The sequence below is a fragment of the Streptopelia decaocto genome (genome assembly GCF_964273445.1).
Source record: "Streptopelia decaocto genome assembly, chromosome: 1".
NCBI lineage: Eukaryota > Metazoa > Chordata > Aves > Columbiformes > Columbidae > Streptopelia > Streptopelia decaocto.
Window position 1 is genome coordinate 129,660,005 of NC_138663.1, and position 22,887 is coordinate 129,682,891.

The window sequence follows — 22,887 nt, forward strand, 5'->3', positions numbered from 1 at the left end:
TAGTGAAATGTGGGGAATGTCTATATGGCCCAATGAGGCACAACACATCACCTCTTTTCCTCCTCTGTGGCAGTGACATCCAGAAGCTATTTGTTACACTTCTATCAATATGCCTAGATTGCTTTGATGCATAGCTATACCTTAGCTGTATTATTTCTGATTCAAGACCTAAGTCAGTATTTCTTTCTGGAAGCCCCACTGAACTCCATGAGTTGGTGTGTGTGCAGGGATTTTTAATAGGCAGAATCGAAACCAAAGCAGAAGAACAAGCACAGGTTTTCCCATACAAATCTTGAGCACATAAGGAGACAGTAGTCTGCTCTGGAGAAATATGTGAGGGACAAAGAAGTAGTCATTGGATTTGTTCCAGAAGACTGGGAACAAAAGATTAGCCTATCCCCTCCACCCACAAAATCATCATGAGCCTGCTTGTTTAGCTGGTACACGTGTAGACAGGCCACACTTGGCTGTGAGCGGTTTATCATTTCCTAAATCAGTATCATAAAACTCTGCAGGAAAGCTATCAGATTCAACTAAAAATATAGTGAAATATACTTCATATGCACCTTATCTTAATATGGTATGGCAGGAAAAGACAAAGTGCTATGAAACAATGCAATTCTCTGCCCCCTCCAAATACTTAAAGTGGTTCTGATTTCAACTAAAATCTGAAAGTATTTTTCAGTCCTTGTGTTATTTGCAGAATCCAAATGTTTTTATTTATTTATTTATTTGGACTATACAGAAGTAAAAATATACATTTTTTTTCCATTGTCGTTTCATACCAAAGACAGTGGTTTAGCACACTGCATTTTTTCAAACTTCTCATTTAAAGCAGGTGGTTTAATTTTCAAATCTTCAGGGAAAAATATCCATCTTGGGCTGAAACTTTATCTGCCTCATTTCAGCAGAGAGGTTTCAATTTTTCCTCTTTAAGAAAGTTATAAACCTCATCTTGAAGTCTTTGAAGATGAAATGTATTTTCCCTATGCTCCTAACTTCAGCAATGGTCTAGAGATTTAACAGGAAACTAGGTCATTAGAGTCCCCGATACTTTCTTTGACACAGCTAAATGACATCTCTTCTGGAATCCAAATGTCATTTTGCCCTTTATTCTTAGAAAAATAGATGTCAATCCCCACCAGAAAACACTGCGATCATTACCTTTCGATTTAAAATTTAAATCAGTGGAAAATAAAATACATTCGAGATGTTGCTTCTCTCCAGCTTCTGTTTCAGATCAATTTTCTAGGCTTTTCGTGCTGCCCAAGCCCCTCTCAGCTGGGCAGTCTCTTCTTCCGATTAAGAATGAATCTACAGGTATACACGGCAACATCTGTGTATTTTAGAGGCCATCTCATGGAGTTCAGGATCAGAAAATATTCGCTTCATTTCACACAGTTATAGAAAAAAAAAGAAACCTAGCATTTTAGTGAACTTTCATGCTACAATCTGACTTCACATTATAATGCATTCAACAGCAACACAAAGCATAATGAATGCATTATCATACTGTAGATAAGTGGATAGCAATGGGTGCAACACAAAGCTCAACGGGTTTTAAGATTAAATGGCTTATTCCAATCATAAGTGACACTAGTTGAGAAAGCCTTGTCTATCCTTTCATTGGCATCCTCCTGATACCAGCCCAGGCCTCTCACTCCTTCAGCAGTGTTCCTCTTCTAAGAATCCCCACCTCTCTCCCACACATTTTAAGCATGGCTTTAAATTTTACTGATTGAGTGGCGTTTTGTGTTTTTCTATTATGCTCCCCCAGGATACACAATTTATGTCTAATAAAAGCTCTCATCACACACTCAATGGAACAAAGCAGAGAGAAACAGGGAAACAATATGTTGTAAGATAATTTGCCAGCAAGTACCATTACAGAGACCTCTATAGCTGCGAGGCCTTAATACTTGAATGACAGAAGTGACAGAACAAGACTGAAAATGAAAAAGGAAAAAACAAAAACAAATACCACCAAAAAAAACCAAAACAAAGCACCCTAGGGCATGATGGAAAGCCAGGGGATGGGAACCAGGAAAATAATGAAATTCAAATCAGTACAGAAGCTGGGAGATCTGAGCACTAGAAATATGGTTTAGTTTAATTGATTTGTAAAACCTGTGTTAGCATTCAATTCAAAATCTTCTCCCACTTATTTTGGGGTCATCTTGAGTTCCTTGCTCTCTCCACCCTGTTGTTTTGCCTTGTTTCCTGTAACAGCTTTCAACCCTCAACCCCAGTGCAGAGGAGTGAAACACTGGCACATAGGCTTTGACCAGAATCCAGGTCAGGGGCTCACACAACCTCCTCTTGACTTCCAGCAGCACAGAATGGTGCACTTATGAACAAGTGAACAAGGTCCACAGAGTCACATGCACTGGTTTTCTGTATAACTATGATCCTGCTAATGAAAATGCAGGGAAGTCCTTAAAACACCTCTTCTTGTAAGTTTTCTCTTCTGTTGATCTATTCTACATTCCAGTGCTGAGCTACTAACTTTCTAGAAACCCATATCTTCTCTTCAACCCAAGAAGCTAGAGAAATTAAGCCAGTAGCCTCTCAAAGAAATATGCTTTGACATTAGCCTGGCACATACAAAGATGACAATGGAATTTCAATTACCCACGTCAAGCATGGTACTGTGGAAGTGCTCAAGTGCTCTGCTTTGCTAAAAACAAAACCTCTTTCCAGCTTTGATTGCAGCAAGCCCAGCTCTTATTTCACCTTTCAAGGAGACTGTAGAATAAGATTCAAGAGAAAAGCGCTCCAAAGCAGCAGGAAGCTCTTTGGTCAAGGAGATGTCAGACTTCAGTACTCCCTTGGCCAAGCAGTTCAAAAGTTTCAGCTGACTCAATGTGCAGGTTTTACTGGGATAGTTACTGTTCTTCATAGTGGTTAGAATAGTTTCTTTTTAGTAGCTAGTACAGTCTTTTGTTTTTGGTTTAGCATGAGAATAATGTGATAACACACTGGACTTCCTACACTTTTCCTTGAGACAGAGTTGATCTTTTCTTTCCAGTAGCTAGCCTGTGTTTTGGAGTTGATATGAAAAGAACATGAGGACTCACTTATGTTTTGGCTGTTGCCAAGGGGACCAAGGACTTTTTCAGCTTGCCAGCTGCAGGTGCACTTAGAAGCTGGGAGGGAGCATAATAGGACAACACCTAGATTGATATCCAGGCTGGCCAATGAGAAATCGTCTACCATTCGCATCGTAGTCATTATATAGCTGGAGTGGTCTTCTATGGCTTGCTCTTACCTCTCTTCTTCCAGGATCAGCTGTTTGAGACCAAGGTGCTCTTTTTTTCCATGATCAGATGTTCAACACAATTGTGTTTGAGAATGACCTGCTGTCCTGGTCTCCACTCTTCTGGGATCAGCTGTACATGACTAGTGTTCATGAGCAATTGCATTGTGCATCTCTTATTTTGTATATCAATATAGGTACAGATATAGATATTATTTTACCTTCCTTTGCTGTCCTATTAAACTGTTCTCCCCTTTTGATTTGCTCCCCCATCCCACTTGGGGGAGGGGAATGAGCGAGCAGCTGCATACTTAACTCAAGTGCAGACTTCTCAGGAAGAGCATACTGTGCTTATCTTACAACCAGGCTATAAAGCTGCCTGCTAGGTGACAGGGAGTGCATTTTTTACTAACAAAAACAAATTTTGAGAAGAAACTGCAATAATATGTAATTTTATAAGGCAGATGTGTTTGATGCAACAAATAGATGTCACAACCTTGGGCTAACAAGGGAAAATGTTTGAGGGTCATTGGAGGGAGGAAAGGACTTTGATGAATTCTGCTACTGCTGTCTGATCAAGTACTGAGATACACCCAAATATATGAGCTGATTTTATTTGGTGAGCTAAGAAAAACAAACAAACAAACAAAAAAGCAAAACCCCCCTAACATAAACTAACTTTGCAATAAGCTCTTTCATTGTATGGCTATTTGGAAAGCAAATCTTCCGACCATGAGTTTTTTTTACCCCAACTACCAAGTAAATTCAGGTAATCTTGTGTGAATTCTGATGCTAATTCGAAGGCACTCAAACTACTTTTGAGTCTCTGTTAGTAATCCAACACTATGTCAATAAACTAATTACGACGAGGTGTTTCAAAATCATCCTGTATTGTCACCAAATCAGCCTGGCTTTATTTAAAAAAGAAACAATCAATCCCCCTCAGGCTTCCCAACTTCTCACCTTTTTTTTTTTTTTAGCAGATGAATTCACAGGCGTTTTCTGAAACACTGGAAGAAACGTGCAAAAAAAAACCTATGACAATGCCAGATGTACTAGTACCAAAGTTGGCTGAGAATCAAAGAAGCTATTTATTTCTTAGGGATGTGATACATTAACTAAGATATTTGAGATATTTACATTGACTTTATCCCCAACTTTAAATACACAGGTAGACTCACTGACTCCATGAGAATTACAGGCTTAACTTTAAGCACATAAGTAAATGTTTACAGGATCAAGTTTCAAATATATAATCTGCACAAGCCTGATGCTTCACTTCTCTACATAAGAAAGCTGTAAAACTTCATTGGAATGAAATTCTCCACACACTCTAGCGAACTGCAGCACATTACAGAAGGAATTAGATGAAGTTCGAAGATGAGAATGGGAAATACATACCTCGGACATAAACACTGACAAACTCATATTAAATGCAGCCTGTCATAGTTAAAATCAAACTCCTGTCTTTTCATATAGAGCTTGGTTTATGTTGTTGTAACGTAATAATACTTATACCAGAGATAAACAACTTTTCCAATTTATAACACTTTCTACTGAGTAATAACAAAGTATTTGAAAAGTTATTCAATTTCCCTCCTGACAGTACTAAACTATAAGGAAAAAGATATATCTCTCCTAAGTTTACAAAACATATAGTCAACATTCCACACTACAAAAGCTACTTTTCAAAATGTTATTATAGCTAACAGTTATACCCTTCTGCACCCCTGCCCATGAAACCTCAGGCCTCCCAAAAACCCAATCCTAAGTCTTTCTTTGCCACCTGTCAGTTCCCTTACAAATCTCTTACAGTATTGCTGCCTTCGTCTCCTCTTACCCTGATCAACCAACTCAACCATCATGCTGTGATAAACCAGTCCGTCATGTCTTACACTGAGCCATACCTTTTTTCTAAGTCTGCCCTATTCCTGCATCAGTATCATGCAACCAGCACCCAGCCCTGTGGTTCAGACCCTCCTTGGAATGCACAGCCTTCACACCCAGAACCTGTTGTGCATCTACATGCCCTGCCTCCTGCCGTGTATAGCTTCCTATAAAGACTTAGAGCAAGGACCTTTTTTTGGGACTTCACTCTCCATGTAACATATGAGGCAGGATCTGCTGGCTGGATATGCCCAGCATCAGGAGCTTGAGGCAGAAGCAAGGCTATTACGCTGTGCTGGAGACAGGACTCAAAAAGCTCTCCCCAGAAAGTTTTGCCCAGCACCACTACAGGCTACTTCCTTCCCACTATGTCACTTAACACTCTGTTCCCTGCTTCAGTTATGTGGCTTTGCCTCTTGTTAATATTGGATAAAATGAGACAAGGCACAAGGCTGCAGAGGTCACTGAATATCATCCAGGCTGTTAGGAAGTCACCTACAGCTCAAACTCCTGTTTGGACACCTATTCATCCACAAAATTATTTTCTGTTTAGGAATCTACATAAATCAAGGGACATTTACAACTCAACTAAGGAAAAAAAAAAGTCATGGCCTTATTATTAACACATTAACATGACTAATATATGACAAGATTTGGAGACCTCACAGACAATGAAGATTGGCAATAGTATGATCCTTTGTGGAACAGATTAATCTCCTGTTTAATTCCCATTTCATGTGAGAGATTAAATCCTACTCACAAGGAAAGCAAAGTGCTGGCAATTCATAAATGCATGCACTTACAGAGAAGCAATTCAGAAAGCTGACCTATCCATTTTCGGTCAATAAAAGAGCTTGTAAAATCTGAAGAATTATGTCAAAAGCACATGAACTCTGTGGCCTTGTTTCTAACAGAACAGTATTCTTGTATTACTTCAGAAGAAACCAGTGGCATGTCCCCAGATAATCAGATCATTTTCTTGGCTTTTCAGTGTTTACTTTTTGAGCACTTTTATATTTACATACTGTTGGTAGAAATTAACGCAGAGTTAAAACAATCACAGTGAAAGCAAAAGGAGGAAAACACCAAACCAAACCAATAACAAAACCAAAAAAACCCCAACAAAACTAAAACAAAATCAACCAAACAAAAAATCCCCCAAAAAAAGCACCTTGAAAACAAAACCAAAAAGACATGCAAAGATGAAGAAATCTAGGTCATAACTCTTTCTGTTCTTTCTAATGGAAATACAGGGAAGAAGCAAGGAATATAACAAAGACAACCAACAGTATTAAGTGCCTCCAGGATTAGAAAAAATTAAAATAAAATTTTGAATGCTTTCACTGGAAACACAGCTCTCAAACTGCCTCTAAACAGTTTTCTATTATTTAGGCTGAACTGTGCAACAGGAAGCATCTTGGTCTAAGAAATTAAGAGAGAGGATTGGGGCATTATCTGTAATCTCCAAATGTTGGTTTAGTACATAGGAGGAGGTCAGGAAGGACATCAACACTAAATTTAGATTTATCACTATAGCAGTCTATAAAGTTGAGAAAAACACTCCTAAATCTGGATATGAAGACTATTTGCATGCATAAGACATACTGCTGAAAAGATGAGCCTAATTCAATTAGCGAAGAGATAAGAAACAAGCCAAATATTTGCATGTTAATGCAAGGAATATGGACAGCAAAATGCAGGAACTGTAGACAAGTGCCTTCTGTTACAGGATGAAGAGAAGTAAGATGGAATAGCAATCATGCTTAGAATACCACAAGAGCACGAGCTTTTCATGAAAGATAAAAATAATGATGAAGGCAGCTGGGTCCTAATAGCAACTGCATGAAAAGATGGCAGAAAAGATTTTTGTTTGAGCCAAATTAATTTTGAAGAAGCTGGTAGATGGGATTTTATTGAAATTGTTCTAGTTCCTTAGAACTAGATTTGGTTGTGAAGTAGACAGATATGTTGACAATGCTGAAGAAACCAATCTGACTACAAATTTTTCTGCAATGGGATAATTGTCAGAAAGTACATGGTGCTAACAATTGGAAAGACATATTAGTAACAGGATGCTCAAGGGACCCACTAAAACCAGTAGTGGTGTTGATCAGGATTCTCCTAAAGCAAGATGCCTCAGAGAAAAAAATAATAACTTTAAACAAATAAATAAATATACGCACACATTTTAAAGGCCATCACTGATGCACTGATGAACTAGAGAGTGTGACTAAAAAGCATACAGGTGAAAAATAATGAAATAGGAATTATGTCACGGTTGAGACAGACAAACGACATGGACCAAATTCTTTCAAGATGAAAGTAATAGGTGCCATTTATTGCTACAAGTGCATTTTTATACAATTCTACCAGTTTATGTGTCTTTTCACTATTGGTTACAAGTTACAGCACTAACATCTCATTGGTTAATTTTGCTATCATCCATGTAATTCTTCTATCCCCTTCTCTCTCACGGGTACATCTCTCCTCTCTCACGGGTACGACTCCATACCTCCGGATACTCCTTTACTCCCATCCTTCTCAAGGGTAAATCTTAATATCTTCAAGGCTGATCTCTACTCCCATATTTTCTGTCAGGGATTCCACAGACCCACTGCAGTTTCCCACAGAATTACAACATATGTAGCAAGTTGGAAGATACACATAAGGCACTTGTGGAATTATATGCAAAAAGGTACAAGAAAAGGGAAATGTCCAATAAAGTCCTTTAAAGATACACAGCTTGGCCAAGTACAATACTGCTGGATAAGTATTACCATATATACTTAGTATACAGATAAAGTAATAAGCCAACTACAAAGTGAATGGAAAACAGCCAACAGAAAAATATACTAATAAGAAAGTTGAAAAAACTCACCTATCAGGAAATTATTACATATGAAGTATAGCTGTAATTTGGGTTAGACATAATTGGTATTTTTTTAATCCCACTGCTTGCTTTTTTTAACACCACTATACAGCATTACACTTGCTAAATATCAGCTGCCCTGAGTAAAAAAAAAAAATAAATATATAGCTAATAAAACCACCATCAAGGCATCTTGTGCAGATCAGGCAGGATAAGTGAATTTGTTCCCTGGAAATGACCATGGAGAGGTGAAAGAAGGGATCAGAAACACTGGCATAGTCAACTGAGATCAACAAATGAATACAAAGTTAACAAACATAGACCAATCTGATTTCTGGCAGGTAATAGGAATTTAGTAGATTAATCTTTACTTAAGTGCATCAGAATAAGATCTCATAAACATAATTTGTAAATTAGGCAGGAAATGTGGGAAATGAAGAACTTGCTTATGGGAGATGGTGTCAGGCTGCAGCTGAAAAGAAGGGGATACTTGAGGGAAGTCATTAATGCTTGGACCTTTTTCAAGGACTCCTCTTCATTCTTTATTTTTAATATTAATAATAATTTTATTAACAGACAGCATGAGCGAGTTAATGAGAAAATCTTTAAAGGTATCATTCATACAGAAGAGGACTGGTACATCTCACAGAAAGTGCTGGACAACCTTTAGGATAGAGGTAATAGAAATGAGAAAAAAGTCTTGTACTTGGTGATTAATAATTGAAACTTCACCTACACGGTGGATCTCATCAGCTGAGAACAAATGAGCAGGAAGAAGGCACATTTTCTAATTTATCAGTGGATGACTATGAATGACCAATATAAAGCAGCTTCAAAGAAAGCAGTCATACGACAAGCCAGGTAAAAGTATTTCTGGTAGAGGTAGGAAGGCTTTATGGAAAAGACGGGGTGAACCCCAGGTAAAACACTGCAGATTATTCTGCTCACTTCAATCAACAGCAGCCAGTTCACACCACAAGACACCAGAAAAGTATAATGTAGCCAAGACTAGCCTGGAAAGAGAAGAGATTGAAAAACATCTGTCTGTCTGTCAAAACAAAGACTGAGAGAAGACATGATACTTGTCTGTGTATTACTCGTGGAGATAGAAAAGAAGGAGGAAGAAGATCAGTTTACAGTTAAAGATAATATCAACATAAGGAAAAGTTATGTCAATAAGCTACTTCCAGAAATTAGAAGAGTGTGCCCAAAAATTACAAGAGAAGGGTTCACAGTTTCCCTAATCAGAAAACTAGCTGAGAAAGAAAAAAAAATACTAAACCAAACAAAACCCAAAAAAAGCAACACAACAACCCCCCAAAATAGATTTACAGAAGAATGCATATAAGGAAGAGGGAATATGTAATGCCTGTGAAAAGAGAATGGACTTGATGATCAAGAATATCTCTTATAGCTGTCTGTATTCCTCAATACCATGCACAATTTGCTTTTAAAAAGCAGTCAAAGGGCTTGAACGCCGTAACTCAAAAAGTCAATCAAATTCATGTCCTTTGGAAAACATGTAACATTCTTCAGGTAAGACTGACAAGTTTACAGCCAAAATCTCTAATATGACATCTTATTTTAAGGAACTGTCATGGGAAATAATGCTTTGCTCTTCAGAGAAGCATTGAAGAAAGTAAAGTTTATTTTTAAAAAGGTAAAGTTATTAAAATAGTTGTCACTAATCTACACAAATGACTGAATATATTTTGAAAGATATTTAGATCAAATCAAGATGGTAGCTGAATACAGAAAGAATAATAAAAGATTACAAAACTGCCTCCTGTGTTACCAGGACATATCAGAAAAAGAAAGCAAGGAAAAAAAAAATGCAAGCAGGAAGGACCAGGAAAACATGCTATATTGGTTTGCAGGTGAGGTGGATACAACTGTACAGCACATCACCATGCAAACACTGGGATGAGCAGGGCTGGAAGCTGTAAATGCAATGCGTTTTCCTGACACTGAAACTTGCTTCCTAGCTGGTACCACTGAAACCAGAAATTTGTAACCTCTCAACAGTGCTACATAGCCCACTTTTTCTCATGAGCTTCTGGAGAGAGAAAAAGACAACAAATAGAGCAATTTTATTATGTCTCCTCTGGAGAAGCATTTATTTTACTAGTCTGCCTCCTGGGGATCATTTATTGTTGGAGTGGGATGGGCAGTCCATTATGATAATCGTTACAAAATTAAATTCTGTAAGAGAAGCCAAATCATGGGAAGAAAGCCTTTTCATTCTATTCATTTCTGTACATAACATTATCTAAAAAGAATGTTGAATTATTAACTCATTAGTTTTATACACTTGTAAATTCCTAAAATGTAAATGGACATCAATGCAGGGATTGCTATTCTCCTTTCATTTTTGAGCTGCTACTTGGGAAGCATTAGCTGACACACTTCAGTTCCAGAAATCAGTGACAAAAAATACAGTAAGTACTATTGCCCAAAACGAATGAAAAGAAATACTTCTGAAGGAAACTATGAAACAAAGGGATTGCAGATGACAGACATCTTGAATCTACTAAGTATGGCATGAAAGCACAAAATTTCTACCTTAAGAAACTTAAGGTTATGAACAATTGTTTCTAAATCCAACTACAATAAATCGCTTAAGTACTTTTCCTGATGCACCACATGCAACATGTATTATGTATATAAAAATGACAATAACTATTAGAAAAAAACACATGAATGGAAAAGCCACCCCTCACAATACAAAAGGCTTGCAGCACTCTCAGCAACAGTTAACAAATGAAAAGTGAGCCTGTAGGAGACCAATTGGATGTATTGTATCATGCATGGGGACTGTTATAAATCAGGATTCTATAGCTTTGTCTTTGCTTACACAATCTAAACCAGCATGGTTAGGAAAGCCAGAATTTGGCAAACTGACAGTGACTTCTAAGACACATGGGGACCTGCCAAGTCCAGGTAGAACCTCTACTGCTGGCTGCTGCAAAGGCCCACTGCATTTGGAACCACTGTGCATTATTCCTTTCTATTGCCCTCTTTCCAGTGTTTTCCTCCCTTCTGACAGCTTCACTTAAATTTGAACTCCTTAACTATCTTGCCCAGTTCCTTTTGAAGGTTTTTTGTCAAGTTACAATATTTTAAAGATTTTTATCATCTTTTTTAGACCACATAATAAATGCAAAAGGTGGTTAGGTTGGAATCAGGACTGCTAGTCTGTTATTAGCTCTTCAGGGAGCCCATGAACAGATTGCTGATATACCAAATGAAAGATCCAATATTTACAGTGTTTTTTCTTTGTTACTAAATCTTTTTTCATTTTCAGAAATATTGCCATTAAAAGTGCTCACCACAAAAAAAAAAAGAAATCACAAAAAAACCCAAGAAAACCAAACCAAGCAAACAAAAAATCACAACAAAAACAAACAAACAAACAAAAAACCCAAGAAAACTAAAAACAAACAAGAAACAAACAAACCCATAAAACATGTATTTATTATAATTGCAGTATGTAGCTTCTGGACCTGACTTCATAGAACCAGGCTCCAAAAAAAAGAAATCTTAAGATTTTCTATTTCCCGGGATACTGCTACCGACACACTTTCAGCTACAGTAGTCTCCGAAGAACAAGAACTCACCAGTTCATCTGTTTAGCTTTCTGAGAGCCAGCAACAGTTTCCAAACATAAATGATTAGAAGTTCCTACTGAAATTTACAGTTATTGGAAATAGGCCGAATAAAGTTTCTGGTTCTTTTATTTGAGCTGAGAAACTGCAAAAAGGCAATAGGGTGGTTCTAGCTAGTTTTTGTAAGAGGTGAAGTTCACTTTATCAGCTTAATAGAAAAGGACTTACATGTTCGGCAATCAGGTGAGTAGTGAGGATATTAATTCAGAATCAAGAACCTAAGGCAGCTGGTAAGTGAACCCTGCATAGTTTTCTCCTTCATCTCTAATGATCCGTCAGGTTTTGTGGAACGAAAATCCCACATTGTACTCTGCTCAAGTGTTTTCCACTACCTTTCCCTTACATGCAGGTTGTAATCTAAAAAAATGTGTAAGGAAGTCCTCGAAAGAAACCCAGAGTAATGCAGAATATAACACTTATTTACAAAGAACTTCCAGAGATCCTCTACAGAACAGTGGCAACACACAGAGAAAAGTCTTAACTTCCTTTCTTCTGTTCCTATGCCTGAACCAAGAAACCAAGCTAGTGTTAATATAAAGCACTAAATGTTAGCTACTATAGTGAATCCTCAGCCATTTAGACACCATGTGTTTCACTGACCACTGTCTACTCAAGTAAAACAAATTCTCTGAAGATCTGATCTCACACAGAGATTTAAGAGGCAAGTCTTGAAAACTGAGCTACTGTGGAGAATCAATGAAAGTCTTAAGGTTTTCAAAAGAACATTTGAGAAAAAAAAAAATCCTTCTATTTTAAAACACTCTACTTCTTTTGGTTATAAAACTATGCAGGAAACTAAGCTAAGCTTGAAAGAAAAGTCTATGATTTAAAAAGCATCTGTAACTATCAACAAAGAAGTAAAAATCAGTGATCATGGGTTTGCCATAACCCATACACCAACTGTATATTTTCTCCAGTCTTTAGGTGTTATTATCAAACTCCCTCAGACATTTTGTCTCAATAGAAGTTGAGGAATTTTGATATATGGGCATAAGAGAAGTCAACAGCCTGCTTCAGAGTGGCAGCTCCATCCAACTACCAGATATTTTCAAATCCTGCCCAGCAATTCCATAGCATGTATAAATATGATGAACTTATCTTGGATACTCACTGTATCTTTCTAATTGTGCTTAAGTTTAAAGTCTGGACTCTGAAACAAAGTGTTTTGTTCAGCTGGAATCTGAAAAATGACTTCATTGGGCCACCACAGAGCAATATGTGTCTGTGTCTGATGTGTTCACAATACTTTCATATCTGAAATGAAACGCAATGCCTACAAAAATTTTTTTAGATAGCCATAAGGGCTCAATGCTCAATATCACAACCAGACTTACAACAGCACATCCGCTCAGATAGCAAATAAAGCAACTCAGTTTCCAGTAGATTTCTATTCAAGTATGGCAAGTCCTCCTAATACACTGCTTTTGACAGTCTTGTCTCAAATACTTAACAACCAAATGAGAGCAAACAAATTGAATAAAAGCAATCAGAATTTGCATTAACCATTGTGGAGGGAAGAGTTGCCTATCTGAAAGTTGGAGAATAAGAACTGGCAAAATGTTGTAGTAGATGAAAACCGGGTCCACCTCAAAAGGGAACATCCTCCCTAGACTCCCTCTCCCATAACTGTGCTGCACTTCACATGAATGAAAACAAACATTATCTTATTCCATCCCAAACTCTTCTACCCTGGTTATTAAAATGTTTAGTCAATGTTGGCTTAACATAGATGTCTCTCAAAGGAAAAGAGCATGTGAGCAGCAATAACCTGCCCCTACCGATGTCTTTTCAGTGAGGTTTGTGCATTCCTTCATTATTTTTATGTTGCTAGAGCTGCTTTATTCCATGGCTACCTACAATTTCAATGACCATGTGGCATTACCAAAACTATTAATGGTTGTTTTGTTTACATCTATTCTGGAAAACATACCAAAATAAGATGCATTAAAAGCAGCAAAAAGGCTTGTATGACCCCTGTTTCCAGTGCTTCTCGCATAGTCCCTCAGCCTAAAAAAGGAAAAGCTGATTCATGTTCTCACAGCCTCCTTAGTATGTAGTAGAATGGTGAGCATTTGGACTGCGTACACACAACATTATGTGGAAATCTCAGCTGTCTTAATCTTACAGATGTTAAGGCCAGGTATTTCTCAAATATAATTGTAAAGGGTAAAGATCAGTCAGCAATTTTGTTTAGAACTATTATCATCATTATGACTCCAGCTTTCTCCCTCAGAGGGTCAGCTAGAGTTTGTAAGAAAAAGAAAAAACATAGCAACATATTTCACGAATCTGCTAAAAACCCCTCAGAACTCAGGCAACTGCTGTCTTTTTCAAAACTCTTTTGACAAATAGTATATATATTATACTCAAATATATATATATGATTTTTTAGAGTTTATTGCAATTATAATGTTTTATGTTATTTGATGGAAAACCGAAACTGTGAAATAACCTATTATCTTGATCTAATGGGAACTTTTGCATTTAGGAGGATTTAAAAAAAAAAAAAAAAAAAAAAAAACAACAAAACCAACGCATTTTTATGTTTATTGAGTAAATATTTATTTGAAAAATCCTTATGCTTTTCACAAAAATAGGACTCGAATTGGAGAAACACAGTAACAATTGCCTACCTAAATTAATTTCTCAAATACCTGCTACTGTATAAGTACCAGCAGCAAAAGGCATGCAAGGAGGAGCAATATGCTTCATGTATGCTTTCACAGTCCTCTGCACTCTTAATACGGTCATTTTCAAACCTTTTTTTTTTTTTCTTTCTTTTCTTTTTCTGTGCATTCTTCACAGTCAAGCATCAAATTTTGTTTTTCATCATCACTTTCCTCCCCATCAGAACTGCTGAATATGAGAAAACTCTGGCCTTAAGTGCCATGAAAATTCACAGAGGAAATCTGTGGCAGATACAGGAATGAAATCCAGACCTTTTGGATTCACAGGTTTAGCCATTGGACATGACTTAACCAGCAGAGAAAAGCACTGGACCACAGAGGTTATGTACTGGAAGCAGTGACTAAACAACAAGGGAAGGAAAACTGTAGAGACAGTAAAGGAATGGTTATTAAGGCTTCATTAGCTTTGTTGTTCTCCTCCAGAAGTACAATCATTTACAAATACCAAAGGTGCTTTTACCTTCAGAAGCTGAAAGTCTATGTTGAATAAAAATGTCAGGAGAAGATTTTACAAATAAGAACTACTTTATTTCAATAGCACTATAATGTGCGAAAAATTTCAATCAGGCTTCAGATCATGCTATGCTACTACAACAGTCTTGGCAAGTTTTTGTAATGACCTTGTATTAAAGGTGGAATCTGACAGGTTTTCATTTCTACATGTCTCGGTGGTGAAAGCTTGCAACCATAAATAAATGCACTTTCAGGCTCCTGTGAGTTATGGAGTTTCCCTAGACACTATATTGGATTCACACTTTCAACATCAATACACATCCACTAGTTTGTATTTTTTTGCCATAATGTTGCAGTGTGTCATTTTTATGCAGATGATACCCTGAATTATCTGTCCCTCAATGAAGAAAACTCTGTGACAGCAGAACTAATGCCTGACTGATGTTAATAATGCAATAGCTCAGAACTTTGTGAGGATAATGCAAAGAAGACAAATAGCAATATTTGAGTCTCCTTTGTGTACTTTTATTTCATCCTATTCTTAACATGGACAGCTGTAGTGTTATTTGCTTGTTTTCAGGATAATTTTACCTTGAATGAGAAATATACTTGACTAATTGCATGTACTGAAGAAAGGATCTAAACTGTAGGTCTTCCACACAGGAAATTCTGATGAACACAATTTATCCTGGTTTGTCTGGTTTTCAGTCAAAACAATGGGATGAATTAGACCTATTATTTACCAAGATGACAAATACTTACACAGAGAATACAATAAAGTTTATCATATGCTGTATGAAAATCAAAGAGATGGTTGGGTTGAACATGACCATTGATGAGACCTAGTGAAGTTTCAAGAAACAAACTGATTCCTAACTAAAAGATAACATGAGTCATTGCACAACTATCCAGGCATGTATATTTGTACAACATCCTTCACACACTCCCTCAAGACTTAAACTTCAAATAAGCTGATACCGATTTCATTGACATAATGAGAACAAAATAAATCAAGCGAGTAAAGTCCAGAATGATCTTTGCCTCTTGAATAAGATGCATTTAGACAGTGTATCAAATGCTATGATGATTGATATTAGCGATGGAGATGTTTGCTTGAAGTAGCATTGTTAAAGCTAAATTTAAATGTTATGTTTCTGAAAGAAAATCAGTCTTCTCTTTTAAAAGTAAAGCAGAAACAACATACCTCTGCATTTGTAGAAGATATGACTGAAAGAAAAAAGTTCTTCCCTATGGAGCTGAAAAATAAGTGCAATTTCTTTGGGACACAGATGCAACACAAGTCACCATCTAAAAAATCTCCTGGATAGCCAATAGGCTACAAAACACAGTATTGTTAATATCAAACTTTTGAGGCAAGTGAAATAGAGTTAAAAGCATTTACAGTACTTAGAAGTGTAGTATTAAGACAGAAAAAAAGTTTAAAGGTGTCTCCCATCAACAGGACCTCTAGAAGCCATAGAGGTACAACTTTCACAACAGTTTTGGAGAGAGAATATAGCATTGTCTATATACAGACTGAGTGGGAAGTACAGTAATATATTGCTATGAGAAACAGTAGAACTATTATGTGAATGTTATTTCTACCTGAGAAAATTAAAAATAGAACTTCATACATAGCTAAAATGGAGGAAAGGAGCATGGCAGAAATAAGCTACCAATCCACCATGTTTTAATTTAGATTGGATACTATGAATCTTGCAATGTTATGGCTGTTATATTTTCCCCTCTGCAAAAAGTCTCTTCTTGGGACTCTTCTTGGGAATTTCACTATTTTTTATCTAGGGCCTCAGAAATCTTAGGAACAGGAAGGAATGTTGTAATTCTCAACAGGCAGATGATAGATCTTTTCTGAGGACTTGCTTTTTCCTCCTGCAACAGCAGTTGCCTTTATAATCTCCTTTCTTCAATAAGAAGTTTTCATATTTTTCCACACCATTCCCAACAGCAAAAAACCTATCAGAAATTCCAATTTAAATTCTAAAGGGTGATAAAGTCAAGTGTCTAACTGCATAAGGTTAGCGGGGCAGCTCCGGAAATAACTTTTTAACAGCAGCTGACATAGAGTGTATCAGAGAAGTAAAAATGTGGAGCACACTATTCCATTCCTCAACTAATTACATTTGAATGAAGACACTTGGCCTCTCTCTTTCACCTGCTGGCAGAAAATTGACATGTCATTAGCAGCTCTGATAAGACCACTGAGACTGAAAACCATTGTTAACTGCTGCCAGAAGATATCTGCAACAATATTGTCACCAAAATGTCAAAACAGCCCTTCTTAGGAGGTCAAGAGGTCTTCAAACTGATGCTTTGACAGAGTAAATGCTCATTTACAGAGCTCAAGTTGAACAAATCTCATCTGGTGCATTAAGGAACAGTCCTTAAAATATTCATGCACTGAAACAACTCCAATCAGATTGTCGAGACTTTCAGGTGGCATCTTTGGTTTCTACTTCATCAAATTCACTGCTATGAACAACTATTTTCATGTCTAATTTTACCCCTTACTCTTTCAAGTTCTCTGAATTAGACTTCTTGAAAATGCCAAAAGTGTTCTCTTCAGAACATGAGTGTCCTGTGGCAGTATCTGCCCAAGGTAGTCCAAAGCAAGATCCTACCTTCTATGCAAAATCCAAGTATTTACCCTTTCTGGAGACCACAAAAAAATTTCATGCAGTTTCTTCTAGCTAACAGAAAGTATAAACTAGAAATAAGAAAACCAGGGTAAAAGACAACAATGATAGCATAAATCTAACCTAGAACTGTGATATCTCTGATCCTAGAGATACTTCAATTTGTCTGTAAGGCTCTGAGCAACCAGAACTTGGTAGTTCATCCTTACTCAGTCCAGATGATCTGCAGATGAGATGACCTTCAAGCCTAAACTAAGTGCCACACTGAATGCAAACAGCCTTCAACAAAGTCTGAGAAAATGCTTCAGGAAAAAACATGGAATGCAATATTTGAGAACAAGGGCTCTAATGTTCTGCCTGTAAACAATCCCACAAGGAGAGGGAGGGAAGCTGGAGACCAGCAGGAGTTTCTCACGTTAACAAAGCATGAACAACATTTCAACGATCTGGACGAGGGGATTGAGTGTATCCTTAGTAAGTTTGCAGATGACACCAAATTGAGTGGGAGTGTTGATCTGCTGGAGGGTCGGAAGGCCATACAGAGGGATCTGGAATGGCTGGATCAATGGGCTGAGGCCAATTGTATGAGGTTCAACAAGGCCAAGTGCTGGGTCCTGCACTTGGGTCACAACAACCCCAGGCAGCGCTACAGGTTCAGGGAAGAGTGGCTGGAAAGATGCTTGGCAGAGAGGGATCTGGGGGTCTTGACTGACGGCTGTCTAAACATGAGCCAGCAGTGTGCCCAGTTGGCCAAAAAGGCCAACAGCATCCTGGCTTGTAGCAGGAATAGTGTAGCCAACAGGAAGTGATAGTGTCACTGTACTTGGCACTGGTGAGGCCCCCACCTTGAATACTGTGTTCAGGTTTGGGACCCTCACCACAAGAAAGACATGGAGGTGGTGGAGAAAGTGCAGGCGAGGGCAATGAAGCTGGTAAAGGGTCTGGAGCACAAGTCTGATGAGGAGCAGCTGAAGGAGCTGGGGTTGTTTAGCCTGGAGAAAAGGAGGCTGAGGGGAGACCTTATTGCTGTCTACAACTACCTGAAAGGAGGTTGTAGCATGGAAGGTGTGTTGGTTTCTTCTCCCAAGTAGAAAGTGACAGAATGAGAGGAAATTGCCTCAAGTTGCGCCAGAGGCGTTTAGATTGGACATTGGGAAAAAATTCTTCATGAAAAGGGCTGTCAGGCATTGGAACAGGCTGCCCAGGGAAGTGGTGGAGTCACCATCCCTGGAGGTGTTTAAAAGGTGTTTAGATGAGGCTCTTAGGGACATGGTTTAGTCCTAGAGTCAGGTTAGGTTATGGTTGGACTTGATCCTGAGGGTCTCTTCCAACAGAAATGTTTCTATGATTCTATGACAGGTGAACCCATACAATGTCACCTACTAACATGCTCTGGAACCCTCTGATCTCAGGGCAGGCTTGAGTGTCAACTTCATCTTGCTGAAAATGGCAGCAAAAATTCCAAACTTTGAGAAAGGAAAGATGAAGATCCATAAATAGAAGCATAGATGTAAGAGTGCTAGATTTCAGGGAAATAAATGCCAAAATAGAAATTCCTCCTGCAACAAAGCACTTCCTCAAGTTGGGAGTTGCCATTTCCAATGCTGTATTAGATAAGTGCTTGCCACTTAAGTGTTATACTTCAAAAGAAGGAACAGGTTCTCTTGATTGCTTAGACAGAGCAATGTGAAAAAGCAGTAAGGCATCAGCTACTTTATGTCTTCCACCACACAAGACTAGAAGATGGGTCCCACAGTTTTGCTAAAAGACAACTATTGTAGGACTGAATTCCTGGTGGGTATTTGGTACCTTCTTCACAGGGCTGTTCAGTACCAAAGGAAAAGCTGATGATGTCTCGAAGGCACTGTACAACTGAGCAAGAGAACTCCAAAGATAATGCACAGCTACAGACTATGGGATTTGCCGTTATCACAGCGTCAAACCCAGTTTACTATATATAGTTTCAGCTGTTTATTCAATACACACGTGCACTTCTGAAATAAGGGTGTGTTAGTATTCACAGATGATTTGAGCCCATGAGTAATTCTGACTCATTTTATAATTCCTGTGCCTCCAGGGCAGTTCCTGTTTGAATGGCAATATATGGGTACATGAAGTAATTGCTGAATACTGATGAGATTATACTTATTTGTGCTGAAATTTTGCTTCCGTGGATGTGTGCTTTTTTTGTTTTCTGTTTTGTTTTGCTTTCATTGATGATGAAGGTCTTGAACTCTTGACCACTGTTACACAGCACAGCTGAGTGACTATATGACAGTACAGAAAAGAGTAAAGCAAACTTCGTGGCATGCATTGACAATTATGCAAATTTGACTTCATCCACTCCCCTCACTCATGGCATCCAATGCATGCAAACTTTCTGAGAAAAGATTTTTACAAAAAGCCATGCAAGCCTTTAAAAAAAAAAAAAAAAGCAGCTGTGCTGTATTTTATTTATTGATTTGATTATTCTAATACATAAACACCATCAGTTGGCTGTGTTTTCTTTATTATTATTATTATTGTTCAACAGCTTCAACCTAGACATTGTATATAAATGAACTTAACAAACACCGTGAATATGAGAGTCCTTAACTTCCAAACTACATGTAACCAAGTATAAATATTTGCCTTAAAATCTGATGTCTAATTATCAAACAACTCATCTATCAGAAATGTTAGATAAATTCTAGTAAAATATACATTTTCAGGATTTTCTATGAAAAAATATATTCATAAATAAACATACACATATGTATATATACACATATATGCATACATTTATGTGTACATGCAAGTAAAAATGCTCTAATCAGGTTACATTTGCTACATCACTGCTTTGTTGAAATTCAGGGAATGGTTTAAGGTGCAACTGACCTTACATGATTAATTCTGAAAGGTTTACTTCTTTGTCACGCTGATTTGTGACAATCACCTTGCTGCTCTGTAGAGATCATAGTATGCCTCTCTATAGATGGGTATGCTATCAGAAATAGTGATGATCATTTTATACTAGTGTGAGAAGATGGGAAATGCTTAGGAGACGCTTATGTTCATTGTTCTCTGTTCAGGTATTTATGACTATGTCTAGATGTAAAAATATAAATTACATTTACATATTCATGAGCATTTTCATGTAATATCCCCATTTTGATTAAAATGCCAACAATACTCCTACATTACTACAATGCAAGTCAGAAATCTAACTACAATGCATTTGGTTTTATATTTTTCCTAAAAAACTTCCTAAATTAAAACAATTAACAAAATATAGTATAAATAGTGATGTTTGATAAACAATGAAAATAGTCTGCATTTAGGGGCAATTACAAAATTGTAAAAAACTAATCTATTATACCACAAAATCTAAAAATATCTCTCTTGGCTTTGAGAAGCAGAAAAAATCATAAAACCTTGTGAGAAAATACATGGGCTGCAGAACCATGCAATGCAAATTGAAGAGTGCAGGCAGACACTCACCTCTACCTTTGCTCTTTGTAGCAGCCACTGGAAGCAAGGAAAAGATTGCAGAAGAAGAGAACAAAGATAGATTAGACAGACGTTTGAGCAAGTAAGAATACAGAGAAACTTTATCACTATCGATTCAAAGCTAAGAAAGACCATTTCTAGGATTATTTGACCAATTTGTTTGAGACACTGCAGTACTATGAGATAGATCAGATCTACGATTCTGTCAGAAGACTTGTTGAGAACTTAGAAAATATATCACAAAACACACTCAAAAAGCATGGCAAGGAGCGCAGAAAAATCATGAACTATCAATCACAAGTAGGTGAGAGCATGTGTCCACACATTCGTGAATTCTAAAACCTACAGCACAATTTGCTTTGCCAAAAGTACCTTCTGAAGTACCTGAAATCATTCCCTTGTTCCTACTTCTTGAAACATCATCTTCCTGTGAGGCTGATGCAAACAAACATGATTTAAATTGCAGGTACTCCAGTTATTTATAATCTGCGTTACATGATCATTGTTTTTCTTCATTGAAACCTATATATTCAGATTGTTTATGCACCCGAATAGAACATGCAAAGCAAAAGAGCAGACAGTATTTTAACAAACAGTGATCAGTTTTCAAACTTAGAAAAAAGAGAGGCAGACAAGGTGCAGACATTACAGCTTTCCTTGAGCCTCCTGAAGAAACATAGTTTTACACTATTAGTTCCAAAAGCACCAAAGAAACCCCAAAAAAACACAAAAAAAACAGGACGTTACTATGTTCCTCTAACATCTACCCTACCGCCAAAACCAACAGAATTATTACTTTCTGTTTTCTGACTCTCATGGATAATGTTGCTGATATACAAGATTTATCAGAATCCAAAGTGAAAATGGAATCACTCTGCTAGCTTGTAAATTACATAAAAGACACTGCCCACAACTTTTTAAAATCTCAAATGCACTCTGAAAGGCATTCTTTCAAGAGCATATTCATGACAAGAAAGGTACCTCAGAAAAACAAAACAAATTATTCTTCTTTGGCTGGCACCTCTTCTAAGGCAGAACTGCATTCACAATTGAAAGGCAGCTAAACTTCTGACCAACAGACACTCTTGCTCTCTTGGCTTCTCTTGTTCACACATAAAAGTATTAGTAAGGAGAGCATGGCAGTGATGGCCAAGTTGCCATATATGAAGAATTGTTGAAAAATTAAAAATCTTAACTTTGTGAATGCACCCGAAAATGTAAATTCTCCTGGCAGTGAAAACAAAACTGAAAAAGCAGTCCCATGGTGTCTGAAATCAACAGAACAACGCTGCTTTGGGTTGGTACAACACATGCAAATGCTTCTGCAGAGCTGCTTCTGCAAGGCTGTTTAACAAGACATACCCACCTGCAAAGCAGCCAGTAAATCCTACTAAAAATTGCTTGCATAGTAAACAAATTTAATGGTGCCATTCTAATTTTATAATAAGTGACCAGTTTCCCCTTTGTTCACATATAAGCTGATAATGAATGCATCAAGTTCATCAACCTGTTAATTTTGTCATGTTTCCCTTTCTTTCTCTGTCCTGTGAATTACATCTACATTAACACTTTATCACTTCAAGCCAGAGCAATCATTTAAACTCAACAAAAGTCTGAAGGAAACACGCCTCCCCGTGAGGTAATTCAAAAGCAACCGGAGACTTCATACTCACATTCATAATTCATAATTAAATATATATATGTATGTGTGTGTATATATATACACATACCTATATGAAAAAATATATATGTACTTTAATAGTTCAGAATAAATACATATACACACCTACATGCATATGTAAATTAAATATAATCTATGTGTATGGGTACATATATACATGGATATTAAAAGAATCCAACCATTCTATGATTAGATAGCTTTATTTTGAAGCATGAGCACTAGAGAATTATTATCTATCATGTATCA

The 22,887-nt window shown here is 37.2% G+C and overlaps 1 protein-coding gene across 1 annotated transcript in view; it reads right to left on the minus strand.

Annotated features, from left to right (window-relative positions):
• CADM2 (cell adhesion molecule 2) overlaps window positions 1–22,887 on the minus strand; it is a gene marked incomplete at its 5' end in the record, with an annotated part of 679,347 nt that overhangs the window by 218,824 nt on the left and 437,636 nt on the right. The window contains one exon of the mRNA XM_082052398.1: window positions 20,948–20,978. Within this exon, the coding sequence (XP_081908524.1) occupies window positions 20,948–20,978 (31 nt within the window). The remainder of the gene's footprint in view (window positions 1–20,947; window positions 20,979–22,887) is intronic.